The sequence below is a fragment of the Eptatretus burgeri genome, chromosome 5 (genome assembly GCF_056783735.1).
Source record: "Eptatretus burgeri isolate ZD-2024b chromosome 5, Ebu_testis_v1, whole genome shotgun sequence".
Lineage (NCBI taxonomy): Eukaryota > Metazoa > Chordata > Myxini > Myxiniformes > Myxinidae > Eptatretus > Eptatretus burgeri.
Window position 1 is genome coordinate 65,648,774 of NC_140965.1, and position 18,247 is coordinate 65,667,020.

At 46.2% G+C, this 18,247-nt stretch overlaps 2 protein-coding genes across 3 annotated transcripts in view; one reads left to right on the forward strand and one right to left on the reverse strand.

The window, feature by feature from the left end:
- The first annotated feature begins 328 nt into the window (after nucleotides 1–328).
- On the forward strand, nucleotides 329–3,289 carry LOC147026584 (uncharacterized). The gene has a single exon (XM_085882155.1). The coding sequence runs from the start codon at nucleotides 391–393 to the stop codon at nucleotides 2,557–2,559; it is 2,169 nt and encodes a 722-aa protein (XP_085738281.1). The 5' UTR covers nucleotides 329–390; the 3' UTR covers nucleotides 2,560–3,289.
- A 53-nt stretch (nucleotides 3,290–3,342) lies between these two features.
- Nucleotides 3,343–18,247, reverse strand: part of LOC147026585 (patatin-like phospholipase domain-containing protein 4) — a 56,988-nt gene continuing 42,083 nt past the window's right edge. For both annotated transcript variants that reach the window (XM_085882164.1, XM_085882163.1), the window contains 3 exons: nucleotides 15,373–15,438; nucleotides 5,032–5,184; nucleotides 3,343–4,883 (listed from right to left, as the gene is read on the reverse strand). In XM_085882164.1, the coding sequence (XP_085738290.1) occupies nucleotides 4,746–4,883; nucleotides 5,032–5,184; nucleotides 15,373–15,438 (357 nt within the window). In that variant the 3' untranslated portion in view covers nucleotides 3,343–4,745. The remainder of the gene's footprint in view (nucleotides 4,884–5,031; nucleotides 5,185–15,372; nucleotides 15,439–18,247) is intronic.

Consider the following 18,247-nt stretch of genomic DNA (forward strand, 5'->3'; position numbering starts at 1 on the left):
ACAAATCATAATACGAGGTACATGTTGGGATAAATGCCTGGTTTACTTTGGATAAACTCTACCAAGATATACACAGACAAGTAAATAAATACTGCAGATAGATATACTTATGACTCCAGTGATGATACATATGTATACAAGGAAATGCATATATTATATGGTTAAATTTATTACACAATATAATATAGCAGAGTATTATAGTTTCTGTTTTGTATACAAGCATTCCAGTTCCGAAAATACAAAACACAGCGCAGCTCAGTGACATGTGAGCCAAGAGACGAGATTAAATATTGACACAGCCATTGTGCCAGTATAATGACCCATAAGAACGCTGTCCTCACTTTTCCCTCCACTATTGTGCCAATGACATAGCGTGTGTGCCAATGTGCGATGGTGCGCCCGTACAAGATGTATGAACATCGCTTGGGTGCTACGATGCTGACTGGTGCTCTTCTGCTCCTCTGCTGCTCCATGACTAAAACCTTGTCCATGTCAACATCTTTGTGCCAAAATTGCAACTGTCATGCCATGCGTGTGCGTTGCGAATCAAAGGGCATTAAGAGGCTGTATCAGCTTAATGTTGGTCTCCAAGATGGCTACCGCGTGTTTCTACAGCGCAACGATATTTCGGTGCTCGGCCTGAAAGATCTGGACGGGTTCAGAGGTGCATCTCTGCTCAACTTGGCACAAAATAAGTTGCAGAATGTGGAGGATGGAGCATTCCGGGAACTTGCTTTGCTGAAGAAGCTCCACTTGAACAACAATCTTTTGAGTGTCATCACAGATGGTACTTTTCATGGACTCTACAGCTTGGAATATCTACAACTGAACCAAAATTGGTTAAGGAGTATTAGCTCGAAAGTTTTCAGTTCCCTCACCAAACTCAATACGCTGCATCTGGAGGACAACCAGCTCTCTTCCTTGCCATCTGGAGTCTTTGAATCTCTGACTTTGACTACTTTAGATATGAGTAGAAACAATTTTGTGATCCCACAACTGAATGATCTACTTGGGCATCTGGATCTTCGAGTGACGGAGGTGAAGCTCGACGAAAACCCCTGGGATTGTTCATGCAAGGCGTTGCCTACAAAGCTTTGGCTGGACAATTTGCCATATGCTCCTGTGCACAAACTGAGTCTCATGTGCATCTCTCCTGAAAATCTGAAACAAAGTAAGTTGCAAGATATCCCAGCTGAAACATTGTGTTCCTTGCGTAATCCAGCCGGAATCCAAGTGAAAACCTCATCGGTGTTACCAACACAAGAACTCCTTATAGATGACAAAAAACAAAATCAAGATATTTGCCCGAAAGGATGCAGTTGCCATGTGGACGTGGACAAACAAATTGAAGTGTGGTGTCAGAATGAAGATATCAGAGAGATCATATCACTTATTCCCAGATCTTCTGCCTTCAAGAAACTGATCCTCGCCAACAACCTCATCCGCTCTGTAAACACAGGTGATTTCACAGGTATGGAAAATCTGCGGTTCCTACATCTAGCTGAAAACAGAATCTTCCTTGTGCAAGATGGAGCTTTTGGCACATTAAGTAACTTACGCTACCTGAACCTCAATGGAAATTACATCAATAGTCTTTCACCACTAATGTTTCAAGGTCTGCAAAGTCTTCGTAACCTTTACCTTGAGGGGAACGGTTTGGACCGGATTGAACCTGGCTCCTTCTCTCACTTGTCCTCTCTGCAAGTGCTACATCTTGCTCGTAATCTGCTACACACCTTGCCTGCAGGAGCTTTGCAAGGTACTGCGGAGCTTCTGCATCTTGACCTTGCCGGAAACCGTCTTTCAAATCTTCCTGTGGAGGTTCTGGCATCAATTTCTCATGCTAATGGAAATTTAGAGTTGCAGAAGAATACATGGGAATGTGACTGCGGGAATGCAGAGATGCTTGCCAAGCTCCAAGCACGAGTCCATGCTGGTCTGTTGCTGGACAACGCCACCTGCACCTCACCTTCTAACCTCATTGGTAAATCTCTGCTCTTGGTGAGAATGCAAGATTCCGAGTGCATTGGTGGGCGATCCCCGGACAACTTTGCTTCACCTGTGCCAAAGTACACAACCCCAAATAATGAACCATCAGATAATGATACCTCTGTGACGATGGCTGTTTTTATTATGTGCCTCCTTGGGTCTGTCTTCGTCACAGGAATAATTGTCATCACCACTATATTCCTTATGTTTAGGAAATGTGGCAGTCGTAACCAACGGAAAAATGGAGGTCCAAGTAAGAAAAACACTGATAAGTCAGCTGCTCAGCCCATGCAGCGACCCAATATCAAAGGTAACTCGGACATGGCAAATCCTTCTTCCCAACTTGGCGGTCAAATTAGTGTCAACCCTATTTACAAACCCCTCGTTGGAAAATGCTTAGATCCTTTGGACGATGAGTTACCATCTCAGACAGGGCGCATGTACCCAAGTCTAAGGAAAAACCAGCACGCAGCACAAACGTTGCCATCAAACTGCAAGTTGCCAATGCAAGAGCCACCGGCAGGGATCATCTTTACAGACAACGGCCTGCGCTTCAAGAATGCTGTGTGAGGATCCAACTTTTGTTTTTTTCTTTAATCCTGGAAAATTCCTTCAACAATCTGATGTGGTCAGAGCATCTTTTCCTCTTCTTGCGCTCCCTTTTCCCTCTTTCATTTACTATACGCACAACAATATCACCGCATGCCCATGCTCTTCACAGAGCATTGGGGGGCACCCATGACACTTGTGAACATTTCCATGGTGGAGAACCCCGATCCTGGACACGTCACCACTCAACCGCAGCCTGTGGAAATTTCTTATGAGTAGATAAAGGAATCGAACCCATACCAGTGAGGGCAATGCGACAAAGTTTTAAACACTCAAGTAATTGATTTGTGCACCCTACCCACACCCCTCTGCAAGTTGTCTTTCTTTCTCCAAAATTTACTTTCCAACTTCTCTTCTGCCAACTTCCTCCCCCCCCCACACACACACACACTTCACATCCCACCATTGTCAAGATTATTGAAATGAATGATCTCACTTATTGTTTGACTTGTATAATTATATTCTAACCCAAAAGTATATAAATTATGCTTTGTCTTCCGGCTTGATTTTCCACTCAATTGATTTTTGCCACATAGTTATAACAGTCTGCATGTCATTAAGCACTTTTAAAATAAGTAATTACTTTCACCACGTGTCTATTTTCACATTTATTACAACAGTGGTTTTGTTGTCTCTTTTGCATATATATTTTAACATTATAATCAATCGTGAAATAAATGCTTTATGCTCAGCAACGTCTTCGAATGATCATTTAATCTTTTTAAAAATGTAAACGATGCAATGTTTTTGGGTTCGCTGTTTTATTATATGATGTAACTAATACACTGAATTCCATGAAAATACGAGTTACACAATAGAACATCATGTAATGTGTTTTCAACAGTCATGAACATGCTTAGTAAAGTTGCTGCCCATTGTCAGGTGAGAGCTCATCTTGCAATGGGTAATTACTAAACTAAGACACCAAATTAAATTACATGGTCAGACCTAATAAACTACAAAACTCTGCAAGTTACAGCCTTTGTCGTGCACTACATTTGCTGTCAGGATGGCCGAGAGGTACGCCCAATTGCATCTAAGCTATCTAGTTTGGGTTTGAATTCCAACCTCGTTGAAACCGTCATCCCGGTGTTTCACAGACAGAGTGATTCATCGATGTGTGTACTTTCCCTCAAATAGATGTTAAACTGGGTGTCCTATCTGCCGGCATTCAATGGTGGACATTAAAGATCCCATGGTGTCCTTCGCGAAGAGTTGGCGAGCTATCGCCAGCACCATGGCCAAGTTCCAAATTCCTGCCCTAACAACTGCTGGGAAGACAATGGCAAACCACACAGTATAATTCTTTCTCAGGAAGCTGCTTCAGTAGCACAAATGCTCTGTGAAGAGTATGGTACATCAGAGAGAGAGGGAGTACAGTACAGAGTAATGAGTAAGGTAGCTCAGTTATATCAGGCTCTACCAACTACAAGGATGATGGTAGTGAAACTTTGTTTCTCCACTTGGCACATATATTATTATGTTCCATATGATCCGCTGGATGATGGTGATGCAGATATGCCTCTCGTTCAGGTCATGTGGAGTAGAACCAAAGTGGTGGCCAATTGTGTATGTATTCGATGTGGACAACAATAAATTCACTCTCTTCAACAGGAGTCGTGGGAGAGGGTGTGGAGGTTATATTATTATATCAGCCAAATTTCCCAAAATTAAACTTGCAACTTGCAACTTGCAAAGTTGCAGCACAGTTCGATAGTGGTATAGTTCTTCTACTCCGCCTCCTCCTCCTCCTCTTTTTCTTTCTCTCTTCCCTTATAAGGGTGAGGCCAAGCACATATCATGGCCAATTATGGACAACTGGTGAGGGGTTTATATCAGGTTGTGACATTGTAGATAATATCAAAATTCCCGGTGCAAGGTAATAAAGTGGCACGCCTGCAACATTGAGAAAGTGAACATAAATGCCATGGAAGACTGTTACATATGATTTCGAGATCTTGATGAATAACTCTGTATTAGTACTGGGACTTTTTAAACAAAACTGTACTCTCTTTTGGCTTTCTTTAAACATTGTAAAAGTGTAAGTTTCATTAGACCCGATTTTCTTAAGCTAGCTTTAAATAGGAAGTGAGGTGGTTGAATGTGGACATAGTCTGTGCAAAGCCAATCTCCATGGCAACGTGACATTATTCTTCCTGGTAGAATCCATTGCTGCGTAGGAAGTGCACGGTGTCCTTCTCCCCACGCTCGTAAATCTGCTCCATGACACATTGAGGCGGTGGAAGGACAGCGAGTGCTGCTCGGATTGCATTGCCCACACTCACCTAAGAAAGGGAGAGAGAATCGACAGTGGTTTTTGAGCGATCAAAGGCTTATTGAGCAGCTTGTACTATTGTACCCATATCATGAGGACAGTGACAACAAACCACAATGCAGAAAATGGGATTCCAATGTGTGCAATTTGTGACTAACCTGGAAGTTTTCTCGTGAGATACGTGCGTAGATCGCTCGAAGGTCTGCTTCACGTGGGCTCACATCATGGTCACCACTAAATGGAGAGATTGTGATTGTGCGTCCCCCAGGAAGCAATGGCAAGTTATTACTCAAACCCCCATCCAGCCACAACTGCAAGCCACATCACAACAACATTGCAACAACTTGAAGGTAACTTAGTTAATTTCAGGGAACAATTGTTTATTACATATGCAACTAGGGAGTTCATAGAACACGTTATCTCATGCAGTGTTGAAGTATCTGCTTCAATTTAAATAAAATAATTATTTTAAAGATCACAAGTTTAGTGCTATTGAGGCAGTCTTATCCATCACCCTTATCCATCACCCTTTTTAACATGTCCAAGTACTGCTAAACGGAAGGATTTTGAAAGTTCAAATGTGATTTGTGTTCTACAGTGTTCAAGTATATTGTTGCCGATTTTCGCGCCCGCCGGCGTGCGACGGCCACGTAACTCGAATCGCGGCACGTCGCCCACCGGACGGACAATCCAGTCGTGACCCTCTCGGACTAACGCCGGGAACCAGTCACGGGTGGACCTTTCGGTCTCACCGCGATCGAGCCAATCAGCCCCCGCGTGGGATAGGGTTGCTCGCCAAATTCGAACTACCTAAGTACCCACGCGGAGGGTAGACCGGGCGATCGCACCTCGCCGCAGGTCGACTTCGGACACGGGCCACTTAAGCGACCCGTTCCGACTATCAGAATAACCGAGCGGTGTTATCGTCGACCTCGACGGTTCGATTAATTATCGGGCGTATTCAGCCCACTACCAACCCTTTACGTGAAGCAAGATGGGGATTCAATGGAGGAAAAGACGAAGCGAAGCGGGAGAACAGTTCAACAATAAAGCACGTTTATTCTCGGCACACGGGAAGCACACAAATACAATTCCACCAAATGCACACAAAAAAGAAAACACAATTCCATTTACACAAAAAGCAAACACAAAAAGGAAAACACAGTGCAGAGCTAATTCCGACTACCGAGCACACGGCAACACTTATACAATTCTACTTCACAGACGGCGCCGACAACACATACCCAAAACCAAGGAAAAGAAATACCCTCAAGAATGAGGTAGGCCTGGGGCCGAGACCTGGTCGGGCCTACCCGTCTGGTGATGAGACGCGGAGCGGCGATGGCCCCGCAACCCGCGGGCCTCGTGGACAGTGCCTGGCAGGGGGGGGGGAACGGGGCCCCCTTGGTCGCACTATCTCAGCGCGGGGGGAAACAGGAGGGGGGTTGCTGATGCTCGGGGTATAGAGGATCTTTATTATGTGCGACGAGCGTCTCCACCTCGGCCAGGTCGCGCTGCCGGCCTCCCTCGGGCGCGCAGCTCCTTGCACGACGCGAGCACCCTTCGTCCGACTCGCCGCCTCTCCACAGCTCGTCCCCTCCGTTCCGACTCTCCTTCGCCTCGTTCCGACCTTTACGACTCCCTTCTTCCTCGTTCCGACTTTTACTACTCCTTTCACTGACGAACACCGTCCTTTTATCCCCCCCGTAACTTCGCCTTTGACCCCCTCCCTTTGACCTTTCAACTCGCTCCCCATTGGCCCGAGAAAAAGTGGGCGTGAAGGCTTTTTGATCCACAAATTTGCATATATCGATCGCCCTGGGGGCGGGGCCAATTCGCCCCTCGCTCACCGATTGGACGGCAAAAAGTGGGCGTGTGTCGTTTTCGATCCGTTTTTGAAGCAGAAAATCCGTGGTTTTGTACACGCTGTTCGACGCGCGTTCTGCATGAGTCCAACACCGGTACCCACAGCGGGGCAAGAACGGTGATGCGATGGTGGCGAGTTGTGACGGTAAAGGTCGTGGCGGTTGTGGTGAAGCGGTGTTGTGGTTGGTGGTTGATGTTGTGGTTGTGGTGATGGCGATCGGTCCAAAATAAAGATAGTAAAAGAAAAACGGCTATCCTGAAGAGTCGCAGCTCGCATAAATGACATGTATTCCCACTAGACAACGGGTTTGGGCCTAACTACACATGCACTTACCGAGATACCTCACCTAAGGGACCTGAATGGTGGTTTGCGAATCTGGTAACCACAACACTACCCCCTTCCCTTTTTACAGACTCGTCCCGAGTCATCAAATTTTCGTGTGCCATCATGTGTAGTTTTCCCCTAGTACATTTTACCTACGGATCCCTGAGTGCGACATTCATGGTATTCGTGTCCCCAAAATAAATAACCTGAGGGCTGCGTAACTATCTAAACAAACTCACTCATACGGACGACTTAAATAAAATTGCCGGCGCTAAGACAAACATGCCGGGGGCGCACTCATATGTACAGTACATCTTACCTTAACTTACAAATCTTACACTAAACCATGGCCCAGGATCACTGAACTCTGCAAAAGAAAAGCAGTTAGCAGGGAGCCAGGCTGCCCGCATGCAGTCTCTGGCTCAAACAATGCAGGTGACAGGGAACGTGGCTGGCTGCTCACACGCAGTCCAAGGCCTTCCCTTTTGAACTGAACTCAGTGAACCACAACGGTGCTTGGGCTGCACAACGCAGTCTCCGTGCCAGCTCAAGTGGCACACGCAATGAACACAACGAATGGATGCATGGACACAAACACGGTGCACGGGCCGCCACTGCAGGCCCGTGTTGTAGCTGCCAACAGGGCAGTTCTTGCAGCTTGCAAACTGTTGCCTTGATCCTGGCGCACATGGAAATGAACAGGGGGGGGGGCAAAGCAAAAATTGAACGGGGCTGGTGAACGTGGGCAGTGGGCATGGCATGGCAAAGGTAGCAGGCAAACACAGCCCGCAGAAGAAGGCCGCTGCAGGCAAACTCAGCCCGCAGAACCAGGCCGGCACAGGCCTCGAAGAAAAACAGCCAGCAGATGAACTGGCCGGCACAGGCCTTGCAGCACACAGCTGCCGATGAAGTTGGTCGGCCTCCGCCTTGAAGCAAAACACGGCCAGCCGATGAAGTTGGCCAGCCTTTGCCGTTCAATGGAGGTTGGTGGAGGGAGTGCGGTGGTGCTGGCCACTTGGAAGGCGGGCTCGGACCTACCTACCTGTCTCCCTCCCAACCTATCGCCTTTGCCTGTCACTGTACATACCCACTCCCTTAATTTGTCAAACCCCAATTTAGCCCCAACTTATTTTTTTGTTGTTTTTATTTTTACTTCCCCACTATAAATCGTCCCCTAACCCCCTTTATCGTCCTTGTTCGGCTAACCTATTCTGTCACCTAGCCTACTCCCAACCCCTACGTTCCCTTCCCAGAGGGGAATAAGGGAGAGCTAACGTCCTGTGCCGAGGCCCAACTCGAGCCTCAGAATGGCCTCCCCAGAGTTCGGCGATCTTAACACCAAGTGGGTCCAGCGGCCCACAACGACAGCGAGGGGATGGATGGTGCGGAGGGGTACATCTCCTAATCTATCCTAACCATTTAACTGTTAAACTACCCCGGGGCTTTCAACAAGCGCCTCTCGCTTAAACTATTGGTTCTAACAACCCAGATTCCCGTCGCCTGTGTTGGTGTCCTTACAATTTCGGGCCTCGCCCCCCAATTTTCTCTCCGTGCCCTCACACGGTCTCCTGGCTGGGACACGTGGCTCCCTTTGGCAGGCACGACCCTCTGCCGATTCTCCCGCTATGGCACCCCCGGGCACTACACTGCCTCCGAGCCTACCAGCTCCCTAACACCGGGGAGTGCCCCCCATGGCACCTCCCCTGAAACGCACACGTGGCAGGCCGGCCTCCCGGGCCCCTTTCCGAGGGTCACCCGTGCCCACAACACTGCCCACGCGGCTAATGGCGCCCCGGGCCCCCGCACCAAGCAGGCGCACCCGTGCCCACTACGCTATCCCGGCCCCCCATGGGCCCATGGCCTACCGCGGCCGACTAGCCTGGTGCCCGGGTACCCACTCAGCGATACTCACCTTTCGCAGCCACGCTCCCAAGCCCGTCAACAGGGCTCCTGCACCCCTCCAAATGGGTCTCGAGCCTACTTTCCCACCAACAACAAAACGACCTCCATTTTTCAATTTGACTAACCCAGCTAACTCACTTTACTCTGACCCCGGGTCCCTTGGGCGGGAGTCACTCCTCCCCCCAATCACTCATCGCACCATGCATTCCCCATTCACTCCATACACACAGACCCGCTGGCCTCACTCACTCAACAAGTACTCACCTCACAACTCTCCAACTCTTCAACACACTCACCACCGAACTCTGCCATCCTCCTAACTACCTCCCCTAACTAACTCGTGCTCCCACGTCGTCCCTTAAACTAGTAGCACGTTCCTTTTAACACTACGTAGCTAAACTACGTCCCCTCTACACATTCATAAGTCTGTCTCTGTCTCCAAATAATCCCATTAATCAATTTCCCAGGGGGGGAATTTCCTCCCTTCCTACTGGGCTCGTGAACTCGTCGCAAGACTCTGAGAGCCCTGCGCCTCTGCGGGAGCGGCTGTTCCAGCACCGACTCCTCCGGCAAGACATATCCATGAGGGCGTAAGGTCGCCCTTGTAAGGCCTCAGGCGGTCCGCGTGGACGATCCGAGGGAGGGCTCGTGGTCCCATTTTAATTTTTAGGACCACGTCACTGACTTGCGCCAGGACAACCCCCGGGCCCTGCCAAGGTGAGGTGAGCTTCGGGCATCTGCCCTTCCTTCGCCGGGGGTTAAAGAACCAAATCTTTGCCCCCGGTGGGTATTTGCTCACCTGGCTCCGGTGGTCGTACCTGCGCTTCATTTTTATGCCCGCCTGTTGGAGCTGGTGTCGTGCGAAGGCGTGGACCTTCTCCAAGCCCTCCTCCAACCGACGGGCATAGCCCTCCCCCGGGGGCCTATCAAGCCGCTCAGGCGTCGGACCGCACAATAAATCGACGGGGCTTCTCAGCTCCCGTCCATACATCAACAGCGCCGGACTACATGCGGTAGACCCGTGCTGGGACGCGCGATAGGCCATCAGGAGGTACGGAAGGTGTTCGTCCCAGTCCTCCTGGTTAGTGGCGGTGAAGAGGGCCAACTGTTGGACCAGGGTCCTGTTGAACCTCTCCACCATGCCATCAGACTGTGGTCTCAGGGGCGTTGTCCGTGTTTTTCGAAGGGTTCCCATCGTAGCAGCGTTCATGAGCAGCATCGGTGTCCCAAATGACTCAGATTGCTGCTGAGCCGTATCCATCGCTCGAGCCTGATCGACTACCTTGTCAAGAGTGGGTTGCGCTTTCTCTAGTAAGCGTTGCCGTATGTGGGCTGATCTGAGTCCTTGGATGAATGCCTCCCGTGTCGCTTCCTTTCGGTGTTCCTCGGCGCTTACGGCCCGGAAGCTGCCGTCTTTTCCCAGCTGATTCAGAGCTTGCAGGAACTGATCGATTGTCTCCCCGGCTGCTTGCTTGCGTGTGTTGAGAAGATGTCGTATGTATACCTCGTTCTTGGGCTTCACGTAGAGCGCCTGCAGTACGTCAATCGCTGCTTCGTAAGTGTCGCACCCCGAGAAGAGCCTGTATACGCCGGGCGAGACATGATTCACGAGAGCGGCAAATTTGTCAGCTCCCTCCGCGATGATGGTCAGATAGTGTGAGAAGGAGCAGAACCAATGTGACCATTTCATTTCTGCGTCAGTCGTGTTTGGGTCTGCGTCGAACCTCTCTGGTTTGTAGATCTTGTCCATCTTTGGTTGAGAGAGCCGAGAAAATCAAGTGGTTGATGTTGTGGTTGTGGTGATGGCGATCGGTCCAAAATAAAGATAGTAAAAGAAAAACGGCTATCCTGAAGAGTCGCAGCTCGCATAAATGACATGTATTCCCACTAGACAACGGGTTTGGGCCTAACTACACATGCACTTACCGAGATACCTCACCTAAGGGACCTGAATGGTGGTTTGCGAATCTGGTAACCACAACAATATAATTAAATTCAAATAAAATAAAGATTGTAAAAGTCGTATAAATAAATTAATTCCGGAATTCACCGCCATTGAAGCAGTGTCGATTACACCACTTTATCTAACATGTCACATTAGTTCTTCATGCCTGTTGTTTGTGTCGTTTATGACGTCTTTAAAAGCAGTAAGTTTCCTGTTTGGAATGATTTTCAATTTTGTTTGACCACCAGGCAGGCAGACAGAGTAAGAAAAATCTCACTCTTCTCTGTGCATGTGTGATCGAGCCAAATTCAGAAACAAAAGTAATGTAAAATGGCAGGTTTGTTTTCCAATACATGTTCAAAATATAACAAGTTAAATTTTAAAAAAGATTCGTCCTTGTCACACACCCAACCTGTCCATCAAGTTTTCTCTGAATCCATCCATAACTTTTTGAGATATCGTTTTTGACCCTATCTCTTGATGGTGAAGAATCACTTTTTTTTAATTTCAGATCCGCATCCAGATCCGGATCTTCACCAAAATTGAATCAATTCGTTCTTGTCACACACCCAACCTGTCCTGCAAGTTTCATCTAAATCCGTCTATTAAGCTTTTTGAGATATCGTGCTCACCGACAGCCAAACAAACGAGAAAGATGTCGTGCAGAGCACGATACTTGTGAAATCCAAATAAACAATAGTTGCCATGGAAACAGCAATTTAGTAATTTTGAAAATTTGAACTATCAAGTGTTTTACATGATGGAATGTTGTGCATAACAAATTTTGTTGATACATTTTCTAATTGCCACCGAATAGGTGTTTTACATGTTTTGGATGGCACTGACCTTTACCTTTGAATAATCTTGACCAGATTTTATACACATACAAGTATACTGTACATACATACAATTACGCTGTGTAAGTTTCATTCTGATACCTTGTAAAATTCCTGAGGTTTGGAAATAATAGAATCGCAAACAAAATGCCATTTGATTATATAATAATAGGCATGAATTGTTGCCATTGACACCATTTCCTTTTTTGCAACGCGGGACTCTTCTCTTTGCAATGTGAGATATTTTCGATACCACATGGGACTTTTCTAAGCTACCAAGGAAGAAGAGCAGAACCTGAAAAAAAAGAAAGAAATTAATTGTATTTTGTGCCCTCTCTTTTATTTATTTTTTTTGTATACCTTGTCGAGGCTCGTGTGAGAGCGAACACACAACGCACATCAAGGGGGGCATGAGACAAGAGGGGAGGGAGTGGGAATGACAAAACAGTGGGGAACAGAGACATTAGGAGATCTGTGGAAGGGAGAGGGATGGGATGGGGAACGTGGGGAATAGAAGATGGACATTACAGGGACTTTCAGGAAGGAAAGCAGGGAATTTGAAGGAGGTGGGCTTGGGTGGATTATCGGGGATAGAAAAGATCGAGGATTTGGATGGGGGATGATAAGAGGTGGTGGTGAACAGCTGTTTTGAAGGTCTGGAGGGAAGAATGTGAATGAATAGAGTGAGGGAGTTTATTCCAAAGGTGGGAAAAAAGGAACGAAAGAGTGAAGGTGAGCAGCGATTCGTGATTTTGGTAGTTTTACCAGAAGGGGGTTGTTGGCAGACCTGGAACACCCTGTGGAAATGTGGTGGGGACAAATCGTAGAGAGAGCAAGGAGGGCAAGGCTGGAGAGGAGACGGTAGAAGACAGAAAGACCACTGACCAACCTGCGGTGATTGAGTGAGAGGCCCAAAGACTCAGCCTCTTTGCGGGAGATGCCAATGATCCGAAATACCTTGGTTTCTACAGCGTGAAGCCGAGAAAGGTGGGAGGCAGGAGCACCAGCCCAGAGGGGAGAGCAGTACTCCATCAGGCTGCAGAAAAAGCTTTGTAAGTGGTCAGGAGCTCAGGTGGGGCCGAGGAAGGACTTTGCACGACAGAGGATTCCCAATTGGCGACTGGCTTTGGAGGCGAGGTTGGAAATGTGGCTTTCCCAGGAAAGGTCATGGCAGATAGTGAGACCCAGAAGCTTGAAAGAGAGGACTTCTTCCAGAGGATTGTTGAGAAAGTGGATGGGGGGGGGGTACTTGGTACTGAGGCGATTTACCAATGGTACTTTACTTGGTACTGAGGCGATTTACCAATGAGGGTGGTTGGTGGGGGGCTTTTAATTATGGCTGGTAACCCTCAAGTGTTACTTCAGAAGGTCCTCAAACAGAAGATCCAATGGGTTGATAAGGTCTTCGGGGTCTAAAGGTTATAATGGAGTCTATTGGGTCGACAGGGTCTTCGTGGTTATTTGGGTTATAAAGGGTCTAAAGGATCTTTTTTTTTGTATACATAGTCGAGGCTCAATACACTGAATGGATAAGGATGTAACAGGCAAAAACGGGATGCAAAACATGCAAATGGAGCAGTAGAGAAAGTGGGGAAACACCAACAGCAGATTTGAAGGCCAAGATAGAGGGAGACATGGATAAACAATGGGTGTGGACAAAATTGATACAGAAGGAAACTCTCAAGGGAAGACTGAAAATTTGGAAGAAGAAGGGATTTGGGTGGCGTTAACGAGGATAGAAAAGATCATGGATTTGGATTTGGGACAATCTGAGATTGTGGTGAACAACTGTCTTGAAGATCTGGAGGGAAGAATGAGATTGAAGAGAATGTGGAAGTTGATTCCACAGGTGGGATAATAGAGAAACAAATGAGTGGAGATGAGCAGTGATGCTGCATTTAGGTAGTTTCGCCAGAAGGGGGTTGATGGTGGACCGAGTGAGCCTTGCAGAAACCTGAAAGGGGGGGGGGGGGAGAGGAAACATGGAAAGACCAGAGGGTACAAGACCAGAAAGGAGCCGGAGAAGACAGAGAGACCACTGGCATATCTGCAATGGTGAAGCTTCATCGTGGGAGATTCTAATAATCTTAAAGGGCCATTGGTTTCAACTGCGTCAAGCTGAGCAAGATGTGAGGCAAGGGAGCCAGCCCAGAGGGGAGCTAGCAGTATTCCATCAAGCTGCAGATAATGGCCTTGTCGGTGGATAGGAGTTCAGGTGTGACAAACAAGGACTTTGTACAACAGAGGATGCCCAGTTGGCATCTCGCTTTAGAGGCCAATTTGAAATGTGGTTTACCTAAGAAAGATCATGGCTGATTGGCCCAGGAGTTTGAATGACTGAACTTCCTCAAGGGGATTGTTAAGAAAGTATATAGGAAGGTTTGCCATACGGTCCTTTCGAAGAGAGATGGTGAGATTGTGATTTGTCATGTTTGAAAGACATATTCCAAGTGTTTGACAATCTTGTGATTTTTTTTTCAAGGTCTGAAGAGAGGGAAGAGGCTGCAGCCTGTCTGAATGATGAGTGATGTCATGGAAGAGGGTTGAATCATCAGTAAATAAATAAAGAGGATTTTCGTCTGAAACCTGAGGCCGATCACATTGACAAGGACCGTGACACTTATCAGCTCCAATCTTTAGATATTTTATCATCATTTCAATGGTCGTTTTGCTCATTTTACACTGAACGGAAAAGTCGAGCTTTGGATTGGTGTATGCTGGAGCAGCCAGGTTCATAACCCACAGGAGTTGTAATAATAATTATCATCATCATTATGAGTTCCCTTAGAAACTGTAACACAAGAGGAGGCCATTAGGCTCATCAAATTCTGCACTATGATTGCCACATATGGTTGTTTCGCCATGCTCTATCCTTTGTAACTGCTGGGCATCAAGCAATGAAGCATTTTAAAGTCTATTATGACTTGGCTGGGATCAGGTTTGAACTGCCTACCTCCCAGACTCAGACTGGACAGTCTAACCATGTTACACCACCGAGTATAGTTAAGTCGTATTTCATATAAACAGTGGATTTTATCAACTAAAGTTGTGGGAAACGAGTTGTGGCTGACGTTTCGAGAGTTATCCTTTCATCAGAGCAAAAGTGCTTAATGTCAGCTGCACATTGTTTCCCACTGTGGTAAACCTACTCTCATGAAGTTTTCGTTGATAAAATCCATTGCTTATCTTATCTGCCAACCCAGACCGTCGCAAGCCTTTGCTGAGATTCATATTCTGCTGTTTGATTCACCAACTGCTGCTTTCATTGGGTGCTGTCAGCAACATGCTGTGTTTCAAAGGGAAAACCAACTGTGTGTTCTGTCTGCAAAAATGTTGGCATAAAAGGTCGGTGACACATTTTGCAAGCGTAACTTTTGGATCCATTAACATGTCTCCATATAAACGCTGCCAAAATATTAAGGTAAAGAGGATGTGGTCATGAAATGGCTGAGATTGGCTAAGTTGTCTTTTACTGTGTTCAGGTGTGCTTATGTAACTTGCTTCCTCCATCATGTCAAACGACACTTTCCCACTTGTATTAAGGAACATGCCAATGAACGTATCTTACAACAATGACAATGGTAACAGCAATAATATACAATGATAATGTAAACAAACAGATCACCTGATCTCTGTAGCGAACGGGCTCCAATCCAACATAGAAAGGAATAAAGCTACTGGCCTCCAATACCTGTTAAAGAAACACAAAAGTTGCAAAGTAAGTTTGTAAAATGAAAAGTCTGGGGAAAGCCAACATGAAGATTCACTGTTTTAATGGGAACATCAAAAAGATAGAACTGATAAGGTAGTCATAAAATCTAGAAAACCTTGTCAAAAAAAGATTCTTGAAAACAATAGTTACTAGAACTAACGAGAACAGCACTCGGCAGAGCGCATGTAGTCTCGCCTCATGCATTTCAGATTTTTCGGAAAAGGATTTCGATTCAATCCACTATGACTGGAATACAACTTCACCGATGATGTCATCATTATCACCCGTATACCCCATGGACAGTTGATGACATATGCCAAGTTTCAATTTTTTTATTCAGCAGTTTTGGAGATGCCCATATTTTTTCTTTGAATCCAATATGGCAGCCATACCAAATGTGACCTCTGACGACAGAGTTACCAATAAAATATTCTCCACGGGGAGTCCTTATGTTTAAAGTTTCACATTGATTGGCCTAGCGGTTGCAGAGAAAAAAAAATTCAGTGAAAATATATAGATACACACACAGACACACACGGGCTTTACAATAGTTTCGCAACCCCTTTGTGGTGAGACTAACGATATATAAAGGTGGTTGAAAATTTGGGACATTTTTTGAATTCCCAGCCAGGAAACACTGTTCTAGTGTTTCCAGTGCTGCATTGAGGAGTACAGAAGCTGTAGGTTTTTCCACATTGTAAGAAACAAATCAATATGCCTTTCACACTTAAAGGTTAACTGGAGATTCTGATTCTGAGGTACCATACTCTTTTACCAGAGCGTCAGTGTTACCGAAGCAATTTATCGGCAAGGGTTATACTGGGTGGTATCCAAGGGATGGCACACACATTGATTAATCGCCCTGCCTGTGAAACACCGGGATGAGAGTTTATAGCTGGGTCGAGATTCGAACCCAGGCTACACAGCTTACAGGTGAGTGTGCATACCTCAAAGGCCATCCTGCCATCACATTGCTATATGTACTACCCCAATAACTCGAACAATTCAATCACATATTTGACCTTGTAGTTTCCCATCGTGATTTAATCTAGTCAATGAATCATGGTGATTCTTTGTCAAAACGATGTGAAGAACAAGTACATTAGGACACCAGAATTGACCCTTTGCATTCTGTGTTTTGGTGTGGGTCTAGCCCTCAATGCCACAAGGCTTTTCAAGTTATCCCAGTTGACTATGTTACCGTATTTGACTGTAATGTTTGACAATATCAGGTGGCTAAGCTCCAAATACAGCTTCGTTTTGGCCCTAGGGAGAGGAAGAGCTTTGTGTGGCAGTGGGCAGGTGTTGAGAAACAAAGAAAATCTATCTCAAGAATGGATATTTGACCAGAAATGAAGGATGAATTTTGACTGCTCGCTGCATCATTGATTTCCTTGGCTACACTATGTACATATAATGTGGCATGACAGAGTCCCTCCTCACTTTGACCTTTTGATCTAAGAGAACGAATCTGCTTCTAGCTTTTGATTGGTGCACCAATTCAGTGACCCAACATGCAAAATCTTGAAATTACCCTGGAAAATATGGTAAATAGGTAAAATGTTGATGTACAAATTGTCATATTTTGTAATACAAGTGGCACGTTGGTACTGTTAACGAAATGTCCATTACAGTATAATACAGTGTTAAATACAGTATACTGTACTGTTAAACAGCATCAATAACCTGAATGAGCCTGGTGTTGGCTTGACTGTTAGGCGGCTCACTTAAGATCCTAGGGTCTTGCATTGAAGCTCCTGTCGGGCCGTTGAATTAACACCAGGTAGGGTTGGCTCAGCCTGTCATCCTTCCGAAGTCGGCAAAATGAGTACCAGTGTACCGGTAATAGGGGCATTGAATTAGCAGTGCTGCTGCACTCCCAGCTAATGATGCGACTCACAGCCTTGTGTTGCACATGATGGAGGAGGAGTAAGCTGAATGGAGAGATCAGTAATATTAGAGGGAAGGAGACAGGACTTTATACATTATGAAGGAGGTGGTTACAAGGGGATATCATAGATTGATATAGATGTTTCAGATAATCTTTTTGCGTATGTAGCACAGGGCCATGGGGGTAGCATCATTGACTGAGGGTGCAATTTGGAATTTGGCCATGGTGCTGGCAAAAGCTTGCCCACTCTTCACGAAGGATGCTTGCAACAAATGCTAGCAGATGGAATTCCCATTTAACATCCATCCAAGGGACGGAACACACACATTGATGAACCACCCTGCCTGTGAAACACCGGGATGACAGTTTATAGCTGGGTTGGGATTTGAACCCTTGCGAGACAGCTTAAAGGCAAGTGAATGTACCTCTAGGCCATCCTGTCAGTCTGTTTAAGATAATGAAGGCTATGAACAAAATAAGTGCAGAAGAGTTTTTCAGCAGAATTGACAGTGACAGAACCAGGGTCACAGCCTGAAAGCAAAGAAGAGGAGAGTTAGGACAGTAATAAGGTAAGGGGGTCTTTCACTCAGAGAGTAGGTATGGCATGGAATGGTCTCCGTGGAAAGGTAGAGGAGCAGAAAGTGTAGATAAGTTTCAATTGGAATTAGATACTTGGAAGCATTGGAGATTGAGGGGTACAGGGATATTGGCAGGACTTATAGGTAACTTGAGTAAGGATGGGTGATGGTATCTGGTGTTGGTGTAGTGCAGGCTTAATGAGCTGACTGGCCTCCTGCACCAAAATTCCTTGTTATTCCTTGTTAGAATGGGACTTACAACTCTATGCTTGTGAAATCATATTAAAATAAAGCATGTCTGTTTATTTATGGAATCGAC